At 31.9% G+C, this 20141-nt stretch overlaps 1 protein-coding gene and 1 long non-coding RNA gene across 2 annotated transcripts; one reads left to right on the top strand and one right to left on the bottom strand.

Moving 5' to 3' along the window:
- The first annotated feature begins 4933 nt into the window (after positions 1-4933).
- LOC110673184 (probable linoleate 9S-lipoxygenase 5) lies at positions 4934-11863 on the top strand. The gene is made up of 10 exons (XM_058136087.1): positions 4934-5327; positions 7210-7446; positions 8234-8523; positions 8926-9166; positions 9361-9699; positions 9799-9884; positions 9960-10067; positions 10171-10475; positions 10568-10831; positions 10927-11863. Exons 2-10 carry the CDS (start codon positions 7230-7232, stop codon positions 11693-11695), a joined length of 2619 nt encoding a protein of 872 aa, XP_057992070.1. The 5' UTR covers positions 4934-5327; positions 7210-7229; the 3' UTR covers positions 11696-11863.
- On the bottom strand, positions 10060-12335 carry LOC131173786 (uncharacterized). Its single transcript, XR_009144116.1, has 2 exons — positions 12236-12335; positions 10060-11991 (listed from the first exon to the last, which is right to left on the bottom strand). It is a non-coding gene; the product is annotated as an uncharacterized LOC131173786 (long non-coding RNA).
- Positions 12336-20141: the final 7806 nt, after the last annotated feature.

Below are 20141 nucleotides of genomic sequence, written 5' to 3'. Positions count from 1 at the left end.
GAAAAGGCCAAAAGGAAAAGGATAATATAATATAATATCAAAATTATTAAATATGATAAGCTGTTGGACTTGGTAGCCCATGAATGAATAAAGACTTGAGCTAGCCAAGGCTTCTATTCTGTCAATCGTCAACCCCCAAGGCCTACAAACATTCAACTTTTTGGACTTTACATATCAATTGTTCAATCGCTGACGCCCATTAGCCCAATCCCTTTACTGAATATATATATATTTTTTGTCAATTTACTGAATATATATTAATCCAAGCTCAAGATAACAATACATTAGCCTAAAGAATAAAACTTAACAAAACTTATTTTGTTTTGATTTCTTAGGAGTAGATATGAATGAAAGGAAGGGGGTAATAATTTGCTCTTCTTTATGCCTTCCTTTGTCTTTCGGTGGCTTTTTGGATTACTTCAAACTCCTTCTTTTAAACATCCTTAATTATATTGTTTATGTTCTTCTTTGCTGATACCTTCCATGCCTAACAAGGAAAGGATATTATCAACCATTTCTCAACACAATTATATATGTCGAAATAGAATATGGATATATAAATGTATTTATTTATTTATTTGATATAATTGGGTCTAACTAAAATTTGACTGCTTCCACACTATTGAGTTAAAGCTCATTAGTATTATTGTGTTTGTTTTAAAATAGTAGAAACAATTTTGAATTTTTAGCATCAAAACAACAATGAAGATAATAGTACTAATATAAAAAATAATAGTATTAATATTAGAATATATATTATATATATATATAATTCTTAATAAGTATATTATATTATTTTTTATATATTTTTTAATTATATTACCTTTAACTAAAAGATGCATATAGGAATTAAAAATAATAGTATTATTTTTTATCTTTTTAAGAATTAAAAAGATATTATCTAAGTAATATGTGATTTAGTTATATAATTAAGGATTTTAAGTTAATTTAATATATTTATGACTAAAATTATTAAAAGAAGTTAAAAAAATAAAGGATAATTATAAAAAAAATCTAAATTTTTATTATTATTTTTTTAAATTTATCAATTTTGTCTCAAAATTTCACATTAGTTTCAATTTTAGTAATTGGCTTAATTAGATAATTTAATTGATAGAAATAATTCAAATATATGCTAATATTATTAATATTAATAAATTATTTTTAAATAAATCAAATAAAAATATTATTTTATTAAATCAAATATTTATTATTTTGAAAGTTATAATCAGATTTACTTTAGTTATATTATTTATTAATATTTTATATTTAAACATTTGATTTTTATTTTCATTTGTTAGGTTTTAAATTCAAGATAAAATGATGAGAAATGAAAATATCACTTCTTTAAGCATGACTTTGGGCAGAAACAAGAGAAGTGACCCTTCAAAATTTGAATTCCCATTAGAAAACAATGAGCTGATTATATATTTATGTATTATATTCCTAATACCAATTAGGTAAACAATTTTTCTTTACCAACTTTTTCACGTTTTAATTTTATTGAGTTTGATTTTCCTATTGACGATGAATAGTCTACCAACCTCTCCACGTTTTAATTTTATTAAATTTGATTTTCCTATTGATGATAAATATTGATGATGAATAGTCTGGCAAACCGAGTTAAAAGGATATTCATATCAACTCAACTCAATTGAACTTTTATGCTAAAAATTTATTGGGGTCGATTATATGGATTCTCTTTCTCCATTATAAATGATTTTAGGCTAAATCCTAAAAAATGTGAGGGACAATCATATCACAGAGAAAATAATTCAAATATATGCTAATATTATTAATATTGATAAATTATTTTTAAATAAATTAAATAAAAATATTATTTTATTAAATTAAATATTTATTATTTTGAAAGTTATAATTAGATTTACTTTAGTTATATTATTTATTAATATTTTATATTTAAACATTTGATTTTAATTTTCATTTGTTAGGTTTTAAATTCAAGATAAAATAATGATGAGAAATGATGCTATTCGCCCCAAAAGGTTGGTCCACATGGGCAACCCGCTCATTACCCAAGTATTACATGGATGCCCATTCGCCTAGACAAGGGAAGGGAGATCTCCCCTTCTCAGATAGGATTCCTATGTGCCGACATAATCGAGTTAGAATCCTATTTCAAAGGGGACTCATAGACGACTTTGCTAACAGATAATTGAGATATTGGGAGACCATCTTCTATCACAATTCATACTCCTAATCTTAGTGGGAGTCTAACTAATGTTTATATATGAGAGGATTGTCAGATTTATACCTGTGGAGATTTCTGAGACGACATAAAAACAGAAGTGAATTAAAAGTATAATATAAATAAATTAATAAAATTAAATATATTATCTAAAACTAATAATATATAAATGAAATAATTTATTAATTGAGGAGTTTAATTATTATTAATAAAATGTATTTTTAAAATTAAAAGTAATATGAAAAATTATGACATTAGCGATTTCTTTCCCAACAAGGGAAGAGAATGCACGATTTATTAACATAAATATTATTTTCTTTTCTTTTCTGTTATATATTTACCCTTTAATATTTATGAATCATACTAAATTTATCTTTTATTTAGTTAAACATACATCATTTATGTTAAAATTAATAAATTAAAAAAAAAACGAAATAAAGCATTATCGGCAAGGCCATCAAATAAGAAGTGAGAATGCCTCATGTGATTGGTAGTTTTTTTTTTTTATGTATATGTAACGACGACTACTTATTAAATATATGAATTTTATATATTTATATTTTTTTTATAAGCACAAAACAATTTTATTAATAAAAAGGAGAACAACAGCAAGATGGAGAAGAGGCAAAAGGAAATTGTAAAATTCAAAACGGAAACAAAACCCAATAACAACTGCAAACTTTATAAAAACAAAACACAATTTAAGTAATATTCCCAAATTGTTGAAGACTAGCAACAGACCCAAAAGATGTTAACAGCAGCAAGATGGAGCCCCATGGAAAAGAAAACTAACAAGCTCTACATTCCCTCCATAGGTTGAGCCTTTACCTGCAATTTCTTTAAGCATGACTTTGGGCAGAAACAAGAGAAGTGACCCTTCAAAGTATGAGTTCCCATTAGAAAACAATGAGCTGATCATATATTTATATCTTATATTCATAATACTAATTAGGTAAATAATTTTTCTTTACCAACCTTTTTACGTTTTAATTTTATTGAGTTTGATTTTCCTATTGACGATGAATAGTCTGCCAACCTATCCACGTTTTAATTTTATTGAATTTGGTTTTCCTATTGATGATGAATAGTCTGGCAGTATATTCATATCAACTCAACTCAATTCAACTTTTATCCAAAAAATTTATTGGGATCGACTATATAGATTCTCTTTCTCCACTCTAAATGATTTTGGTTTAAATCCTCGGAAATATGAGGGATATTCATATCACAGATAAAATTTAGCCATTAACCGAAAATTTTATTATGATAGCTATAAGATCATGATATTTAGGTTGAAGGTTGTGATTTCTTAAGCATGAAGAATTCTGATCTATATCGAACTTTTTTTCCTGGTAAAAGTTTGTTTCTTAAACTTTTTATCTAATTATGTATTTCATAATCATGTCGCATTTATATAAATATTTAGCATACATAATTTTATTCTCTTTATATAATCATGATGCGTCAATTAAAATTAATCGAATTTCTAACTCAAATCTGCGAACGAATGTCACTTAAAATCCAACTTATATTACAATCTATTAAGTTGTCAAGCGTGATTACTGTCCTGATTACCCCCACATCTTTTTAATACTCTGCGTTATATTTTCATAGTCACGTCATTTTCTTAATATTTATTTAAATATTTTAAAAAATGCTTGATATGAGACGGAGAATATTAAGTTTTTGGATTACTTTTTTCTTTTTTTTTGAATTTCCCAAAACAGTTATCAATTTTTCGGTGGAAATTGATTGCTACCACCTCCTCAAGACTGCCTGCCTGCTTCCTATCAGTGCTACACCAATTCATCGCATTTTCTTTGTAATCAATACTTGAAGCATGGACTTTGTTTTGTCCCTTTTCACCTTTAGATGATTTTGTTTAACTTTTCTTAAGGAAAACAAAAGTAAGCAGTGGCTGTTAAGTTTAATTAGTAACGAAGCAAGTCATGGAACACAAGGATATGATTTAACAACTAACTTCACCATGTTCATGTTCATGGCTGGTATCTCCTGATATATAGATTTGATCCCCTCTTACAACTAGACTTTATTAAGGTAACAAACTTAATAACCCGCAAAATTTAAGTTTTAATATTTTATGTATGTATCCTCAACTTACGTTTAAATCTTGAAGAAATAAATAAGACAAAATCATTAATATTAAACACATACTCTAGTCTCTAGGTATCAAGATTTAGCCGGAATCAATTTGAATATTTATATAATACCTACTAGTAAATAAATAAACAATTTATATAAATAAATTGTACTATGAAATAGCAAAATAGGGAATTTATATAATACCCACTAGTTTAATTATATTGAAAAATATGTTAAGCACATTGAGCTTCCCATGAATATAACGAAGAGGCAGGTGTGCAGCCAGCGAGGCTATTCAGAGCCAGAGAGATTTATGGGAAACAACATCTAAGAAAAGACGAGAAAGAAAATAATAAAATTATAAAACTAACACAACAAAGCTGCCATGAAAGAATCAAACATTTAATCTCAAAAACCTAGGACAGACAACAAGTGTGAACGGAGTGATATGATGATACAGTTTGAAATAAAATAAAAAAATTAAAAAAAAAATTATAGTTTTGTTTTATTAATGAAGATGTATTTTATTGGGTTGACATGGAGGAATCCGGTTCTTCAATTATACAATAATAAAGAGTTAAAGACTCAAATTCCTCTCTAAGACACCGCAATCAGTTGGACCCCACTGTATTAAAACATCCATCCTTCCTTCCTTCCTTCCTCCATATAACATTGGAAACCATCGAGTCTAAGCAAGTCAAGATTCAAGAAATCAACCAAAATATTACTGCCTCAAACACGCAAACACACAGGGAAAACCCTCCATAATTCTCCCTCTCTCTTTCTCATTTTCATCTCATCGTCCCTTACAATTTTCATCATCCCTGCCATCTTCGTCTCTCACTTCCTCTTACGCTTTCTGTATGTCGAATCTGGACCTCGCTCTCGCTCGAATCTAGACCTTGCTCATCAAGTTCTCGAATCTGGACCTCGCCATATATCCAAGTCTGTCTCATCTCGCCGCCGTTCACCTTCACCGGCTGCTATCCAACCCATTCGCATGCCTTTGGGCAAGGTTTGTTCTGTTTTTTATTAGCATTTTTTGTTCTGTTTTTTTTCTTTTTTTACTCTGTCGGTCCACCTCTGTCCTTTTATGTACAGAGAGTTTAGCTAAACTCTTCTTTTTTTTTTTTTTTTTTTTTTACGAATTAATATTAAAACCTTAATCTAGGCATGTTGAACTAGTTTTCCCAACCAAAACTGAAATTGAATTGCCGAAATGCTGATCATCACCTAGGGTTTACGAGTGAAGTTGTCAGACAAGACAATGATTTGGCTGTTGACGCCACCAGACCTACCGTTGACTTACGCCATCTTCCTCTCTTTTCCTGTATTTGAGTGATTCCTATATATCGCGTACTGATTTTTAAATTAGTTTTGCTGCATTTGGTAGGTCTACTCAAACAAATCTGTGATTGATTTTCTAAATCTTGAATGAACTTTTCCAAATTGTGTTATACTCAAAACAAATTCATCATAACTGATAAGAATAATTTGTTTTGAGAAAAGTATTTGTTTGTGAGAATTTTTTTCCATAAGAAATGCTGTGAAGTAATGCTGAAGAATGAGGGTAAATTTTTTTAACTTTTTTGCTGAGTTTTTCTTTATATTTCACTTTCATTATTTAATTTTAATTTATTATTAAAAAATATTAAATTTTAATTTAATTTTAAAAAACCATATAATTTAAAATAAAATCATCATTTTATCCCTTAATTAATAAAGTTATTATCTATTAAATTTATTAATAAAATTATTTATTAATTTATATCTTTCTATTTATTATTAATTTAAATTTTATTAATTTATTAATAAAAATATTAATATATTAATTATTAATTAATAAAATTACTAATTTAAATTAATGATTAATTTTTAAATCATTAATTATTGCAATAAAACTTTGCTTTTTGAAGAAGCAAATTGTTGTGACGTTTGTAATTGTAGCTTTAGCGTTTTACAGTAAAAGATAAATTTCCCTCTTCTTAAAAAATAGGTAATTGTGATGTCATTAATATATATTTTTATGATAAATTTAAATATTAATTAAAATAATTGATATTTTTTAGTGTGAAATAAAAAATAAAAAAATAGAGGAAAAAGAAAAAAGAGAGAAAATAGGATAATATAGTAATTTCATTATTTTTGAATCTGGAAACTTATAATAATTTGTTAAAAAAATTTTTATGAAATAAAATTAAAATTTAATGATATTTTAATAATAAATTAAAATTAAAAAATAAAAGTGAAATATAAAACAAAATTTAAGAACCAACCTTAAAAATTATCCTGAAAAATTATTAGCAATATTTTTTAAGCATTTCAATTTATTGAAAAACAAAACTTTTAACACAAAACAACATGTAAGACTATATATATATATATATATATAGTTTTCTTTTTTAATGGAATGTTCATCCATCATATCCACGGTCTACAGTCTAACCTACCCTACAAATGATTATTGGCTTTTTTTACCTGATTAAGAGCTCCTTTATGAATACAAATTCAATACACATTGCCATTAAATTGAGTATATAAATATTATGTATCTAATATGAAATTCTTTTTATAAATTATATATAGCCTAATATGCTCTATTCCTTTATTATGATCTATTTATTTAAATAAATTACAGGTGATGTATTAGTTAATTTGTGACATAAATATATTTATATTGGGTTGAATATTTTGACATGATTAATTAAATAAATCTTATTCAGACTAAATATAATGATGCACCATTTTTATGATCCTGGAGCACAAAATGCTAGCTTTAAATTAATCCATTACTAAATATCCATAAGCTATGCTCATATATGTTCTTCTTTAAATATCATTCCCTTCAACTCCAACTCCTGACATGTAAAATCTTTCCTTTTTTGAGCTTCTTTTAGGGTATTGTTTTGACTAAGAGATGTTGCAAAAAGTAATGGAAGTGATCTGCTGCCAGCCTAAAACTAAAGCCAAATGCATAACAGAAGGGAGAAGGAAGATCAAAGGGAAAGTGGTGTTGATGAAGAAAAATGTTCTCGACTTCGATGACATTAAAGCTTCATGTCTTGATCGGTTTCGTGAGTTGTTTGGCAAAGGCATCTCCATACAGCTTATCAGTGCTGTCCATCGAGACCCAGGTTCGCTCATCACGTTTTGTCTCTGTTTAACACATTTTTGAGTGGTTGACATTAAAGGGGAAATAAACATACAGGTAAAGGGAGGATTAATGTTAGAAAAGTGTATGTTAAACCCTATAACACGGGCTGACACAAAATTAAATATGAAAGGATGAAAATTTAAATAATTATATAATTAATAAAAATTTATAAATCGACTTATATTACAATAATCAACATTTTTTTAATAAATTATATAAATTATTAATTTTAAATAATTAAAAAAAATATAATAAAGAAAGTCTATAAATTATCATCTATATTCATTACAGTAATTTTTTAATCATTCGTTAAGAGATTAATTTTTAGAGAATTTGATTTAAAATTTAAAAATGGAAAAAATAAAGTTTCACAGAAAAATTAAACTTAAGTTTTAAGAGTAAATTAATTAATGTTTAAAAATAATAATTTATAATTATTATATTAAATAATAATTAAAATTTTAATTCTATAAAGATAAAATAAATAAAGATAAATTTTTATGCCAACTTTTTTTAAACTTTAATATTTAATTTATTTTCATAATTGTTGGCAAAATTAATTTTAAAAATTAAATTTGATAAAATTATTATTTCTAAATTTGAAGGAAAATTTTCAGGCACAATATTCATAAAATTAATCACTAAAATAAAGATTTTTAATAATTTAAATAAATGTCAAAATTATTCTTTGAAACTTCTTGTTTAATAATGCCAATTACTTCTTTTTAAGCTAAAACTGTTGATTTTGTTTTGGTTTATACGTTTAGCGAATGATCTGCTGGGGAAGCTTGGAAAGGTAGCACACTTGGAGAAATGGGTAACAAGAATTACCCCAATAACAGCCGGAGAGATTGAGTTCGATATTAACTTTGACTGGGATGAAAGCCTGGGGGTCCCTGGGGCTTTCATCATTAGAAATCATCATCATAGCCAGTTCTACCTCAAGACAGTCACCATAGAAGATGTTCCTGGGCATGGTAGGGAGCATTTTGTCTGTAATTCCTGGGTCTACCCGACCCATCGTTACAAGTATGATCGAGTATTCTTCTCAAACAAGGTAATCGAATTTTGAATTTGAAATAGGATAATAAAATTTTAGAGATTATATTTTGAATATTTATCTGCTTTTTGAATTTTCTAGAGATTGGGGTGGGAGTATGTTATGTAGTCTTTTAGAAGCAAACTTAAGACAATCGTTCTCGATGTATTTTGCTTGATTTCCATCATTTTGTCGCTAAAACATAACCCATATGAAAATTTCTGCAAGAATAGCAATTTCCTACAATGTCATTTCCTTAAATTTTCAAGTTACATAGATTTAACTTCTAAGTTTTTCTGTCTGTTGCTAATGCATTAGACATATTCTATCAGTTTTGTTTGTTTGTGTTTCTTGTGGGTGGGCTTAGGAACTTAGGATAAAATGGTGGATCCGCTAACAACTTGGTGATTTGCATGTTAGACCTACCTTCCATGCCAGACACCTGATACTTTACGCAAATATAGAGAAGAAGAACTCATAAATCTGCGTGGAGATGGAAAAGGGGAGTTAAAGGAATGGGATAGAGTGTATGACTACGCTTACTACAATGATTTGGGAAGTCCGGACAAGGGTAAAGAACATGGACGCCCTGTTCTTGGTGGAACAAAAGAGTATCCATATCCTCGAAGAGGAAGAACCGGACGGAAACCAACAAAAAAAGGTTAGAAACATCAGCGAAGCTAGATCATTTTGAGTTGCGTATAAAATTCTAATGGTAAATTGTTGTCTTGATGTCCTAGTGTGTTTTTATACTCTTCTATAAATGAAGTAGAACATGCATGACTTTCTACATATATTAGTTAGATGTATTATTTTTTTCAATTCAATAATAATTTCAATTTATCATTGTAACAGACCCCAATTCTGAAAGCAGATTGCCGCTTCTGAGTCTAAATATATATGTTCCAAGAGATGAACGTTTTTCTCACCTGAAGTTTTCAGACTTTCTTGCCTATGCTCTGAAATCCTTGGTTCAAGTTTTAGTCCCCGAGTTCAAATCTTTATGTGACAAGACTATAAACGAGTTTGATTCCTTTGAAGATGTTCTTAATCTCTATGAAGGGAGCATTAGACTTCCAAGTGCGATCACGACCAAAAAATTAAGGAATTGCATCCCAGGGGAGATGTTCAAGGAACTCGTGCGTAACGATGGTGAACGATTCCTCAAATTCCCAAAGCCTGACGTGATCAAAGGTATATATACATTTTTCTTTTCTCCTCCAAGTTAGTTTAAAATCCCATATCTTAAGAAATTTTACCGGCAGTTATGAAGTTCTGACAGTATAATTGCAGAGGATAAGTCTGCTTGGAGGACAGATGAAGAGTTTGGACGAGAAATGCTTGCTGGAGTCAACCCAGTCATCATCAGTCGCCTTCGAGTAAAAATCAACTTAGGTAAAATTTTCTGTTATATGGTCTTTTAGCCCTGACAATTTACTAAAATTTATTTGCAGGAGTTTCCTCCTACCAGCAAGCTAGACACTAGAGAATTTGGGAACCATACCAGTACAATAACAAAAGAGCAAATAGAAGAGAACATGAATGGGCTCAAAGTAGATCAAGTACTAAACACGCTCCTTTTCTTTCATGTCTTTATTCGTGCTTGAAAACCAATCTTACAATCAAGAAACACCTTTTTTTTTAACTTCTTATCTACATTTGTAGGCAATCAGAAGTAACAGACTGTTTATATTAGATCATCATGATGCATTGATGCCATACTTGACAAAAATAAACTCAACAACCACAAAGACTTATGCTACGAGAACAGTCCTTTTACTACAAGATGATGGGACATTGAAGCCATTGGCTATTGAATTAAGTCTCCCACATCCGCAAGGGCAACGTCATGGTGCTGTCAGCAAAGTTTTCACTCCAGCAGAATACGGCGTTGAGGGCTCAGTGTGGCAGCTGGCCAAGGCTTATGCCGCTGTAAATGATTCTGGATACCATCAGCTCATTAGCCACTGGTATGATTCAAGAATGAGGCTATATAGTAGCACAAGGTAAAATGTGTTCTGATGTAGAACGCATGCCTCAATGCTTGTGCCTTCGTTTGCAGGTTAAACACCCATGCTGTGATAGAGCCATTCATAATTGCTACAAACAGACAGTTGAGTGTTCTTCATCCGATATATAAACTTCTGCAACCCCACTTCCGTGATACAATGAACATAAATGCCTTAGCTAGGCAGATTCTGATCAATGCTGGAGGGGTACTCGAGAATACTGTCTTCCCAGCCAAATATGCCATGGAACTGTCTGCTGTTGTTTACAAGAATTGGGTTTTCCCTGAGCAGGCACTCCCTGCTGATCTGCTCAAGAGGTAAATAACAGAACCTTAAACTGTATAATGGCCTTTTATCCAATCTTTTGATCTCTGGAGAAACAAAAATTCATCCTAGTTCTGCTACATTTCAGAGGAGTAGCAGTTCCAGATTCAAGGCAGTCGCATGGTCTCAGACTTCTGATAGAAGATTACCCTTATGCTGTTGATGGTTTAGAAATCTGGTCTGCAATCAAAACTTGGGTTGAGGAATATTGTGCTTTCTACTACCCAACAAATGAACTTGTTCGAAATGATAATGAACTGCAATCATGGTGGACAGAGATTCGCAATGTTGGCCATGGTGACAAGAAAGATGAACCATGGTGGCCTGAAATGCAGACACAAGCTGATCTTACACAAACATGCACTATTATCATATGGATAGCTTCAGCCCTCCATGCAGCTGTCAATTTTGGGCAATATCCTTATGCTGGCTACCTCCCTAACCGTCCAACAGTAAGTCGCCGTTTCATGCCTGAGCCAGGCACCCCTGATTATGCAGAACTGGAGAGAGATCCAGACCTTGCCTTCCTGAAAACAATCACAGCCCAGCTACAAACCCTCCTTGGTGTATCCCTCATTGAGATTTTATCAAGGCATTCAACTGATGAGGTCTACCTTGGGCAGAGAGATATTACTGAATGGACTTCAGATCCTGAACCACTAGCAGCATTTGAAAGATTTGCAAAAAGGCTGAAAGAAATTGAAAAGAAAATTATAGATATGAACAACGACGAGAAATGGAGGAATAGACTTGGGCCTGTCAAGGTGCCTTATACCTTGCTTTTCCCTAACACCACAGATGACTCTAGAGAGGGTGGACTTACTGGCAAGGGAATTCCCAACAGTATCTCTATATAACTGTAAAGCCGTAAGGTGTTCAAAACTAGTGTTTAGTAAAGTTGTAGTACCCGGGTGAATCATATTCCAAAATTTTGCTCTATCTTGTACAAAATGTAGAGGTATCTACAGAATAGCTATTGATTTGAAGGAGAAATAAAGAGCAAGCATAAGTTCCATTAAGATAAATCAGGCATGCCAATAGAAACCTGTACGTATATTCCAGGGCTACAAAAGCTTCAAGAAAATCAGTGTCATCTCAGCATCTGCCCCGTTTTAAATTTCAGTTTGTTTTTCTGAATTTGTGCCCTGCAAGTCTGCAACATGCAAAGCCACAAAAAAGATTAAAAGGGTTTAGATGCTCAATCTCAGAAGCCCATCCATAGTTCATACCAAAATCTCTAACAATGGCACATTTAAACGCTACAACTACATTCCCTCACCAACTGCAGAAAAAGAACAAAAAAACTAAACATCTTCATAAATTGAGATAAATCAAGCAAGTGAAAAATATTCAATTCTATAACATATAATAAAGAGTGGAGAGTAAGATGCCTCTACCTTCTTCGCGTCGCACGGAAGCTCATGGGCACTGGGAATGGAATTCTCTCTCATTGGAAAATCGTGAATCCCAGTAAACCAATAACTCGCTCTTGTTTTCGACAGGTGTCAAGGACAGATAGCATTCAAATTTTCTCCAACAGTTGAAACGATATCCTTTTCATGTTACCCCCAGTCCCGCGCCATCTTAATCTTATCCAGATTGGTTTGTTTTTGCTTTTGTTTTTTAAGTCTATGTTACTGTTTTTTTTTTTTTTTGGGGTGAATGTCTGTTACTATTTTCATTTTTAAAAATTGCTTAAATTTTATTAATAAAACTCAACTCAATTAATCCTTTATCCCAAAAATTTTGGGTTGACTGTATAAATTCGCTTTCTCCACTCTAAATGATTTTGGTTTAAATCCTCAGAAATGTGCAATGCTTCTGGGTCATGTTGTACTACTCTCCTCTAAGTCAATTTAAGTCTACCTATTTTTTTCTTTCTATCCTCTAACCTAATGTGCTCTACTTGTCTAACTGGAGTCTCCGTATGTCTGCGCTTTACATGACCAAACCACCTCAATCTCCCTTCTCTCAACTTATCCTCAATTATCACCACTACTACCTTTTCTCTAATACTCTCATTACGGACTTTATCTAGTCTAGTATGGTCACTCATCCACTTTAACATTCTCATCTCTGCAACTCTTATCTTAGACGCATACGACTCCTTCAGTACTCACCACTCACTACTATATAACATAGCAGGTCGTATGGCTGTACGGTAAAATTTTTCTTTCAATTTATTGGGAATCTTGCGATCACCTTAAACTCCCGTGGCACGTCTCCACTTCATCCATCCGGCTTTAATCCTATGACTAACATCCTCCTCACATTCCCCATCTACTTGAAGGACTGACCGAGATATTTAAAGTGATTACTTTGGGACAGTACCACTCCATCCAAACTAACTCCTTCCCTATCACCAGTTTGGCCTTCATTGAACTTGCAATGCATGTATTCTGTCTTCGTTCTACTTAACTTAAAGCTCTTTGACTCTAGAGTACTTCTCCAAAGCTCTAGCTTTTTATTGACTCCTTCTCGCGTCTCATCTATTAGAACAATATCATCCGCAAACATCATGCACCAAGGAATACTCTTTTGTATATGTTTCGTCAATTAATCTAAAACTAATGTAAAAAGGTTAGGGTTTATAGCTAATTCTTGGTGTAATCTAATTGAGATAAAAAAATCTCTTGTGTCCCCTCTCACTGTACGCACAATAGTAGTTGCTCCTTCATACATATCTTTCAATACTTGTATGTATCTAATAGATACCATATTTTGTTCTAACACAGACATCTCTTGGAACACTATCATAAGCCTTTTCTAAATCAATAAAAACCATGTGTAGATCTTTCTTCACATCTCTATATTTCTCCATCAAGCTTCTAATGAGAAAGATTGCATACATAGTTGAACGACTGGGCATGAAGCCAAATTGATTGAGAGAGATAGAAGTATAATGACGTAGTCGATGCTCCACAACTCTCTCCCACAACTTCATAGTATGGCTCATGAGTTTAATTTCTCTATAGTTTGAGCAACTCTATATGTCTCCCTTATTTTTAAAAATAGGTATTAAAATACTCATCCTCCATTCATCAAGCATTTTCTTCAAGTTTAGAATCTTATTAAATAATTTAGTTAACAATGCCACTCCCATATCTCTCAAACACTTCCATACTTCAATTGGTATTCCATCGGGTCTACAGGCTTTATTCACTTTTATTATCTTAAGTGTTTCCTTTACTCCTAAATATCTAATCCTTCTAGTATAATTCACATTCTTTTCTATTGTTCTATAGTCTATATTCACGCTATTACCATTTTGACTATTATTAAAGAGATCATTAAAATAATTTATCCATATTTCTTTAATGTCCTTATCTTTCACTAACATTTTTCCTTCTTTATCCTTAATACACCTAACTTGATTGAGATCTTGACATTTCCTTTCTCTCCTCCTTGCTAATCTATAAATATTTTTCTTCCCTTCTTTAGTTTCAAGTTTCTCATATAACTTTTCAAAGGCCTGTGCTCTTGCTTGACTAACTGCTTTTTTTGTCTCTTTTTTTGCTATCTTGTACTGTTTATATGCCTTATTATTATCACATTTAGGTAATTCTTATACTATTCCCTTCTTCTCTTAACTGCCTTTTGTATTTTCTCATTCCACCACCATCTCTCTTTTGAGGATAGTCCATATCCTTTAGACTCTCCAAGTATTTTTCTAACTACTTCTCTAAATTTTATTAATAAATTAAAAAAAAGGCAATAAATTAATTATCTTTTTGTTCATAAGAGTTTTGATTAGCCGAAAAATAAATAGTGGATTAGTTGAATAACTCTTGATATAAAAGTGTTAAATTCACAATCTATATATCAACAATAATATCAATCCCTCTCTCCATGAACAGTGAAATTGAGAGGGTGATTTCGTTATCATTTTCATATTGGAGGGTTAACTGCTTTTTCCTTTCATCCACAGAGATTTTGCGTTGCAGTTATAAATTCACCCTTTTTCTGCATAGTGATATTATTTACATCCTTTTGTGTGTTTTTATTTTTATTTTTTTATTTTTTATTTTTTAATTTAGGATTTCTTTTGTTTATTCTGCAATTAAAATTTACAATTGTGCCCGTGATATCGTACCCACAGCCCTTGATCAAAATGGCACCGTCCCTTCATCTGCTATGGTTCAAATGTTTTTTCAACCCTTAATACCCATAATTCTCAGCTATTACCCCTAATTCTCAGTTATTAATAGATTGGCATTTGCCTCTTGACTTACTTGGGTTAAGCGGTTGTCCCTTGGTCATTGGTTGTAGGTTATTTAGCTCATTTTAGCTTCTGTTTATGCATCAAGTTTTAGGGATTGCTTAGTCTCTACTTAATCTGTCAAATCTTTACCTGTATTAGGGGTATTTTTTTTTTCAAGCAATAAAACAAGGATTAAAGTAATAGAATGGTTAATAAGTACTCGTTAAAAAAAACAAAAATTGTTAATAAGTTAAGAAGAAAACAAGGTAAGATGCAACAAAGAAAATCTTCTTGAAACGCGAAACATGTCATCTCCATTTCCCTAACCCAAACAATGCATATAAAGTACCATTTCATGGCTAGAAAAAGCTATAAAACTCAATCCAAGTTTTTGGTAGGACATATTTCAAATTGAAAAATCTTCGGTTTACCTCAGAACAAATTTTCTTAGAAAATTATTTGAAAAAGATCCAGAGTTAACTCAATTTAGATAAATTAACTCGATTTAGATAAAAACTTATTCACTTCACATGATCTTCAATTATTCGGATCCAACATCACAACCGCACCCTTTCAGATTCTTATAGGATTGGATAGGTGTGTGGAAGTTAGCTTTAGCATAAATTGCTTCAGCACTAAGCTCTTCGTCAATTAGGTGGATTTCAATTTGCTCTCTCTATAAATAGTCTTTTATTCATTTTAGTTATATTGCTTTTTTTTTTTTTTTTTTCCGTATGCAAGGTTTGTTTCTCCTGTTTCTCTCATTAATGTGCTGTAGCTGTGTGTGTAAAGTTACTTTCCTACCCATGGTTCAAATCACGATCACAGTTGCAGTCGCAGGTAAAGGAAATAAGCCTATAACGGCTGTAAGATAACGAAAATGGCTTTTTGTCATGCAAATTTTTTTGAAAAATTTACAAAGTTCATAAAATGACTATATATTAGTAAATATAAGTAAAATTAAGATATACAACTATATAGTAAGTATAAATACATTAAATGGTAGAGACAAGAAAAAGAATACTAAAACACTATATATATGTAAAAAATATAATATAAAAATTTTTAAAGTAACGGCTGTTACCATTATTTAACGATTGGTAATGACTATCTGCAAATACCTGGTTACCTATAAATAACGGCCTCACACGTAATGGTTTTAAAATCATGTTACTACCTTTATTGTTTTGATTAATCTAATTATCTTTGTTCATTCCAGCTGTTGCTGCAGGGATTGCTTACTTTTGGAGGTATTTATTTCTTTAAATGTCTTTTGCTTTTCTCTTCTTTTAAATGGTTTCTGTTGTTATTTTTTTTCTTCCTCTTCCATTTACTTTGTCTTGCTTTTGTTTCTATGTTTTAGCTTTGTTATAATTTTTTTTTCTTACTGATTTTATTTTGCTTTTTTCTTGCACCTAAATCCTACAGCTTGCTCTTTAATATTTTTGATTATGAGTATGATGACTAAGAAGGCAAGATTAAAGCATGATTGAGGAGGTGACTTTACCCCAAAAAATTTAAGATTGGTTATGTTTTACCATTTGAGATATTTAGTTCATTAAAATTAGGTTAGATTTAGAGTAGACAGCAAAGGAATAGCTAGGGAGTGAATTACCATATCAAAGTTCAAGCTAAACTATTAACATTTGTTCAATTCAATCAATACAAGAGCTAAAATTAAGTTAAATGCTCTCAGGCTCAATCTATAATATGACTAACAAGAAAATTAATGAAACGGTCAGCTCTAACATGTGTCTTCTGTATTTCCTTCCTTGTAAGCATTATTTAGTTATAACTCTTTTAAATGTGGATACGCCACGTTCTCTTTCATCAGTCTAATTCTCTCTCCATGTTTTTTAATTTAATATATGATATGTGTTATACTTATTTATTTATTTATTGGACAACACCAAGTCATATTGATGAGTTGATATACATAATAAATTCCCTCATTTTTGTTGGACTTGGATTGGAAGAACTAAAAGAAGGAAATGAGGTGTGGGTGAGGCAAGGCAACGTATCAAAATCAGACAATCTAATTGGTCCAACATATATCATCTTATCCATATTTCTACCATTCCTCTAAAATCCTTGTTCTTACTTCTTGATCACACCCATCTACACATCGTAGCAATCATCACTTAGCCATCCCAGAATCTCCAATTCCTGGTGGCGCAATGGCAACTCAAGCTTCTCTCTTCACACCCACCACCCTCTCCACACTTAAATCAAGCAACAATGTGATCGTGCCATGGAAACTGTTAGCATAATTACAGCAATTAGCATGATTATAGGAGATTTGTGTAGCATAATTACAGCAATTAGCATGATTATAGGAGATTTGTGTAACATAATTATAACAATTATTATTCTTGTCCAAATTAGTTCATATTTTTATATATAAATAGATGTAATATCTCTGTAAATGAGACACAGACAAATACACAATCCTTTTCTTCATTACTTGTATTCTTTCTTCTAACATGGTATCAGAGCCATAAAGCTTTTATTTCTAGTTTTTGGGGTCTCTCTGCTCTCTCTACAACCTGTTCTGGTTCATTCTTTCATACCTATTATTATACCAGTTTTTTTTTCTCCTCATCTTGTTATCAATGGAGAAATCTGATATTTTAAGACCTATTGCAACAGTTCTGACTGGTTCCAACTATAATCTTTGGGTTCAAGGAATGAAAGGTTTTTTGATAGGTCGTAAGCTTTGGCGTATTGTTACCGGAGATATCACTGCGTCGACAAGAGAAAACGATGAAACTGATGCAAAATTTGCTGACCGTCTTGAGGATTGGGATAGTAAAAATCATCAGATCATCACCTGGTTTCGCAATACCTCTGTCTCATCCATCCACATCCAGTTTGCTAATTATGACTCTGCAAAAGAAATCTGAGATTTTTTGGCTAATCGATATCAGACTACTGGACTTGCCCACTATTATCAGTTGTGGACTACTCTTCATAATCTGAAACAAGAAGCAGGTCAATCTGTGAATGATTTTCTTGCCCAGGTCCAACCTATTTGGAATCAAATATCTCAGGCCAAAATCAGTGAAGATCATCTTGATCTCATTCAAGTTCTAATGGCTCTTCGATCAGAATATGAGGCCGTTCGAGCGTCCCTGCTACATCGAAATCCACTCCCATCATTGGAAACTGCTATTCAAGAGATTATTTTTGAAGAGACTCGTCTCAGTTTGGATAAAACTCCTCAATTTGAAGCTGCTCTTGCAACTACTCGATCCTCACATCAGAAATCTGGCAATCAACTCTGTAAGAATTGTAATCAAATTGGTCATGCTTTTGCATATTGTCCTACTATAAAATGCAAATATTGTCATGGTTACGGTCATATTCTTGAACATTGTCCCACGTCCTTCAAGACCAAAAGGAGGCGATCTAAATTCAAGAATGTCTCAAAGCCCGAATCTTCCTCTGCATCCTTCTTGTTCTTTGCTCGAGGGCTCTACCGCCATGACCATGAGTGATCTTGAGGTACTATTCAAACAAGTTATCTCTTCTAATTCTCCTGCTGCCATGTCTGCCACTCCGGGTAATTCTTATTGGCTTTTTGACTCTGCATGTTGTAATCATATGACCACTAATCTTAAATTCTTGTCTTCTGCAAAACCTGTATCTTCCTTACCACCAATCCATACTGCAAATGGTACTAAAATGAACATCACACATACTGGTCATGTGTCTACCTCAAATCTTCATCTCCCTGACACCTATTATATCCCTAATTTGGAACTCAATCTTATTTCTGTTGGTCAGTTGTGTGAAAAAGGACTAAATATTATTTTTCTCACCATGGTGTCAGTGCAGGATCCACAAACGGGACAGATTCTTGGGGAGGGTCGCAGAGTGGGTCGATTATTTGAGCTTACATCTTTACATCTTCCTCAGAGATTTGTGTTTGCAGCTACAATCCCTAATTCCTCCATTCACCAATGGCATCTTCGTCTTGGTCATGCTTCTACCAGTAAAATTCAACCTTTAATTTCTCGTGGATTATTAGGATCTACTAAGTTTGAGTCATTTAATTGTTTAAATTGTCAGCTTGCAAAACAACCTGCATTATCTTTTTCTCATAATAATACTACTTCAGACACTCCTTTTGGTTTAATTCATTCTGACATTTGGGGTCCTTCTCCTATTTCTTCAATAAATGGTTTTCGTTATTTTGTAATATTTATTGATGATTATTCTCGGTTTACTTGGATATATTTTTTGAAACATCGATCTGAGTTATCACAAATTTACATCACATTTGCAAAAATGATTAAAACTCAGTTCTCTTGTGACATTAAAATTCTCCGAACAGACAATGCCATGGAATATCGGGATTCTTCTTTACTTCAGTTTCTTAGTCAACAAGGCACCGTTGTTCAACGTTCTTGTCCTCACACCTCTCAACAGAATGGCGAGCGACGCAAGCATCGCCATATTCTTGATTCTGTACGTACTCTTCTTCTTTCTGCCTCATGTCCAGAAAAATTTTGGGGAGAAGCAGCTTTTCATGCTGTTTATATTATTAATCGTCTTCCTACCTTGGATCTTCATAATTTATCTCCTTTTGAAAAGTTATTTGGACAACCTCCTGACTATTCCATCCTTAAACCTTTTGGATGTGTTTCTTTTATTCTTTTACAACCTCATGAACATACCAAATTAGAACCCCGTGCTCGTCTATGTTGTTTTCTTGGTTATGGCATTGAACACAAAGGGTATCGTTGTTGGGATCCTGTTTCTAATAAGTTACGCATCTCTCGTCATGTTACCTTTTGGGAAAATACTATGTTCTCTTCTCTTTCCAAATTTCATCACTCTGTCAATACTGCCTCTCTATTTTTCACTGACTCCTCCAAAGAGCTGTTTCCAAGTCCTGATCCAGGTGATTGTGATGTGCTCAATATTAGCCCAACTACACCTGCCCCTGTTGAATCGGCACCAGTTGTTGATCCAGTACCTGCGCCTGCATCTCCTCCTAGCACTACTCTTCGTCGTTCTACCCGTATAAGAGAAACTCCTCATTATCTTTCTGATTTTCACTGTTACTCTACTATTGCAACCCTTCATGAGCCTCGTTC

This window comes from Hevea brasiliensis, chromosome 15 (genome assembly GCF_030052815.1).
Source record: "Hevea brasiliensis isolate MT/VB/25A 57/8 chromosome 15, ASM3005281v1, whole genome shotgun sequence".
In the NCBI taxonomy this organism is placed as follows: Eukaryota; Viridiplantae; Streptophyta; class Magnoliopsida; order Malpighiales; family Euphorbiaceae; genus Hevea; species Hevea brasiliensis.
Note: the sequence above shows the minus strand (reverse complement) of the source record. Positions and strands in the feature narration are given on the sequence as shown.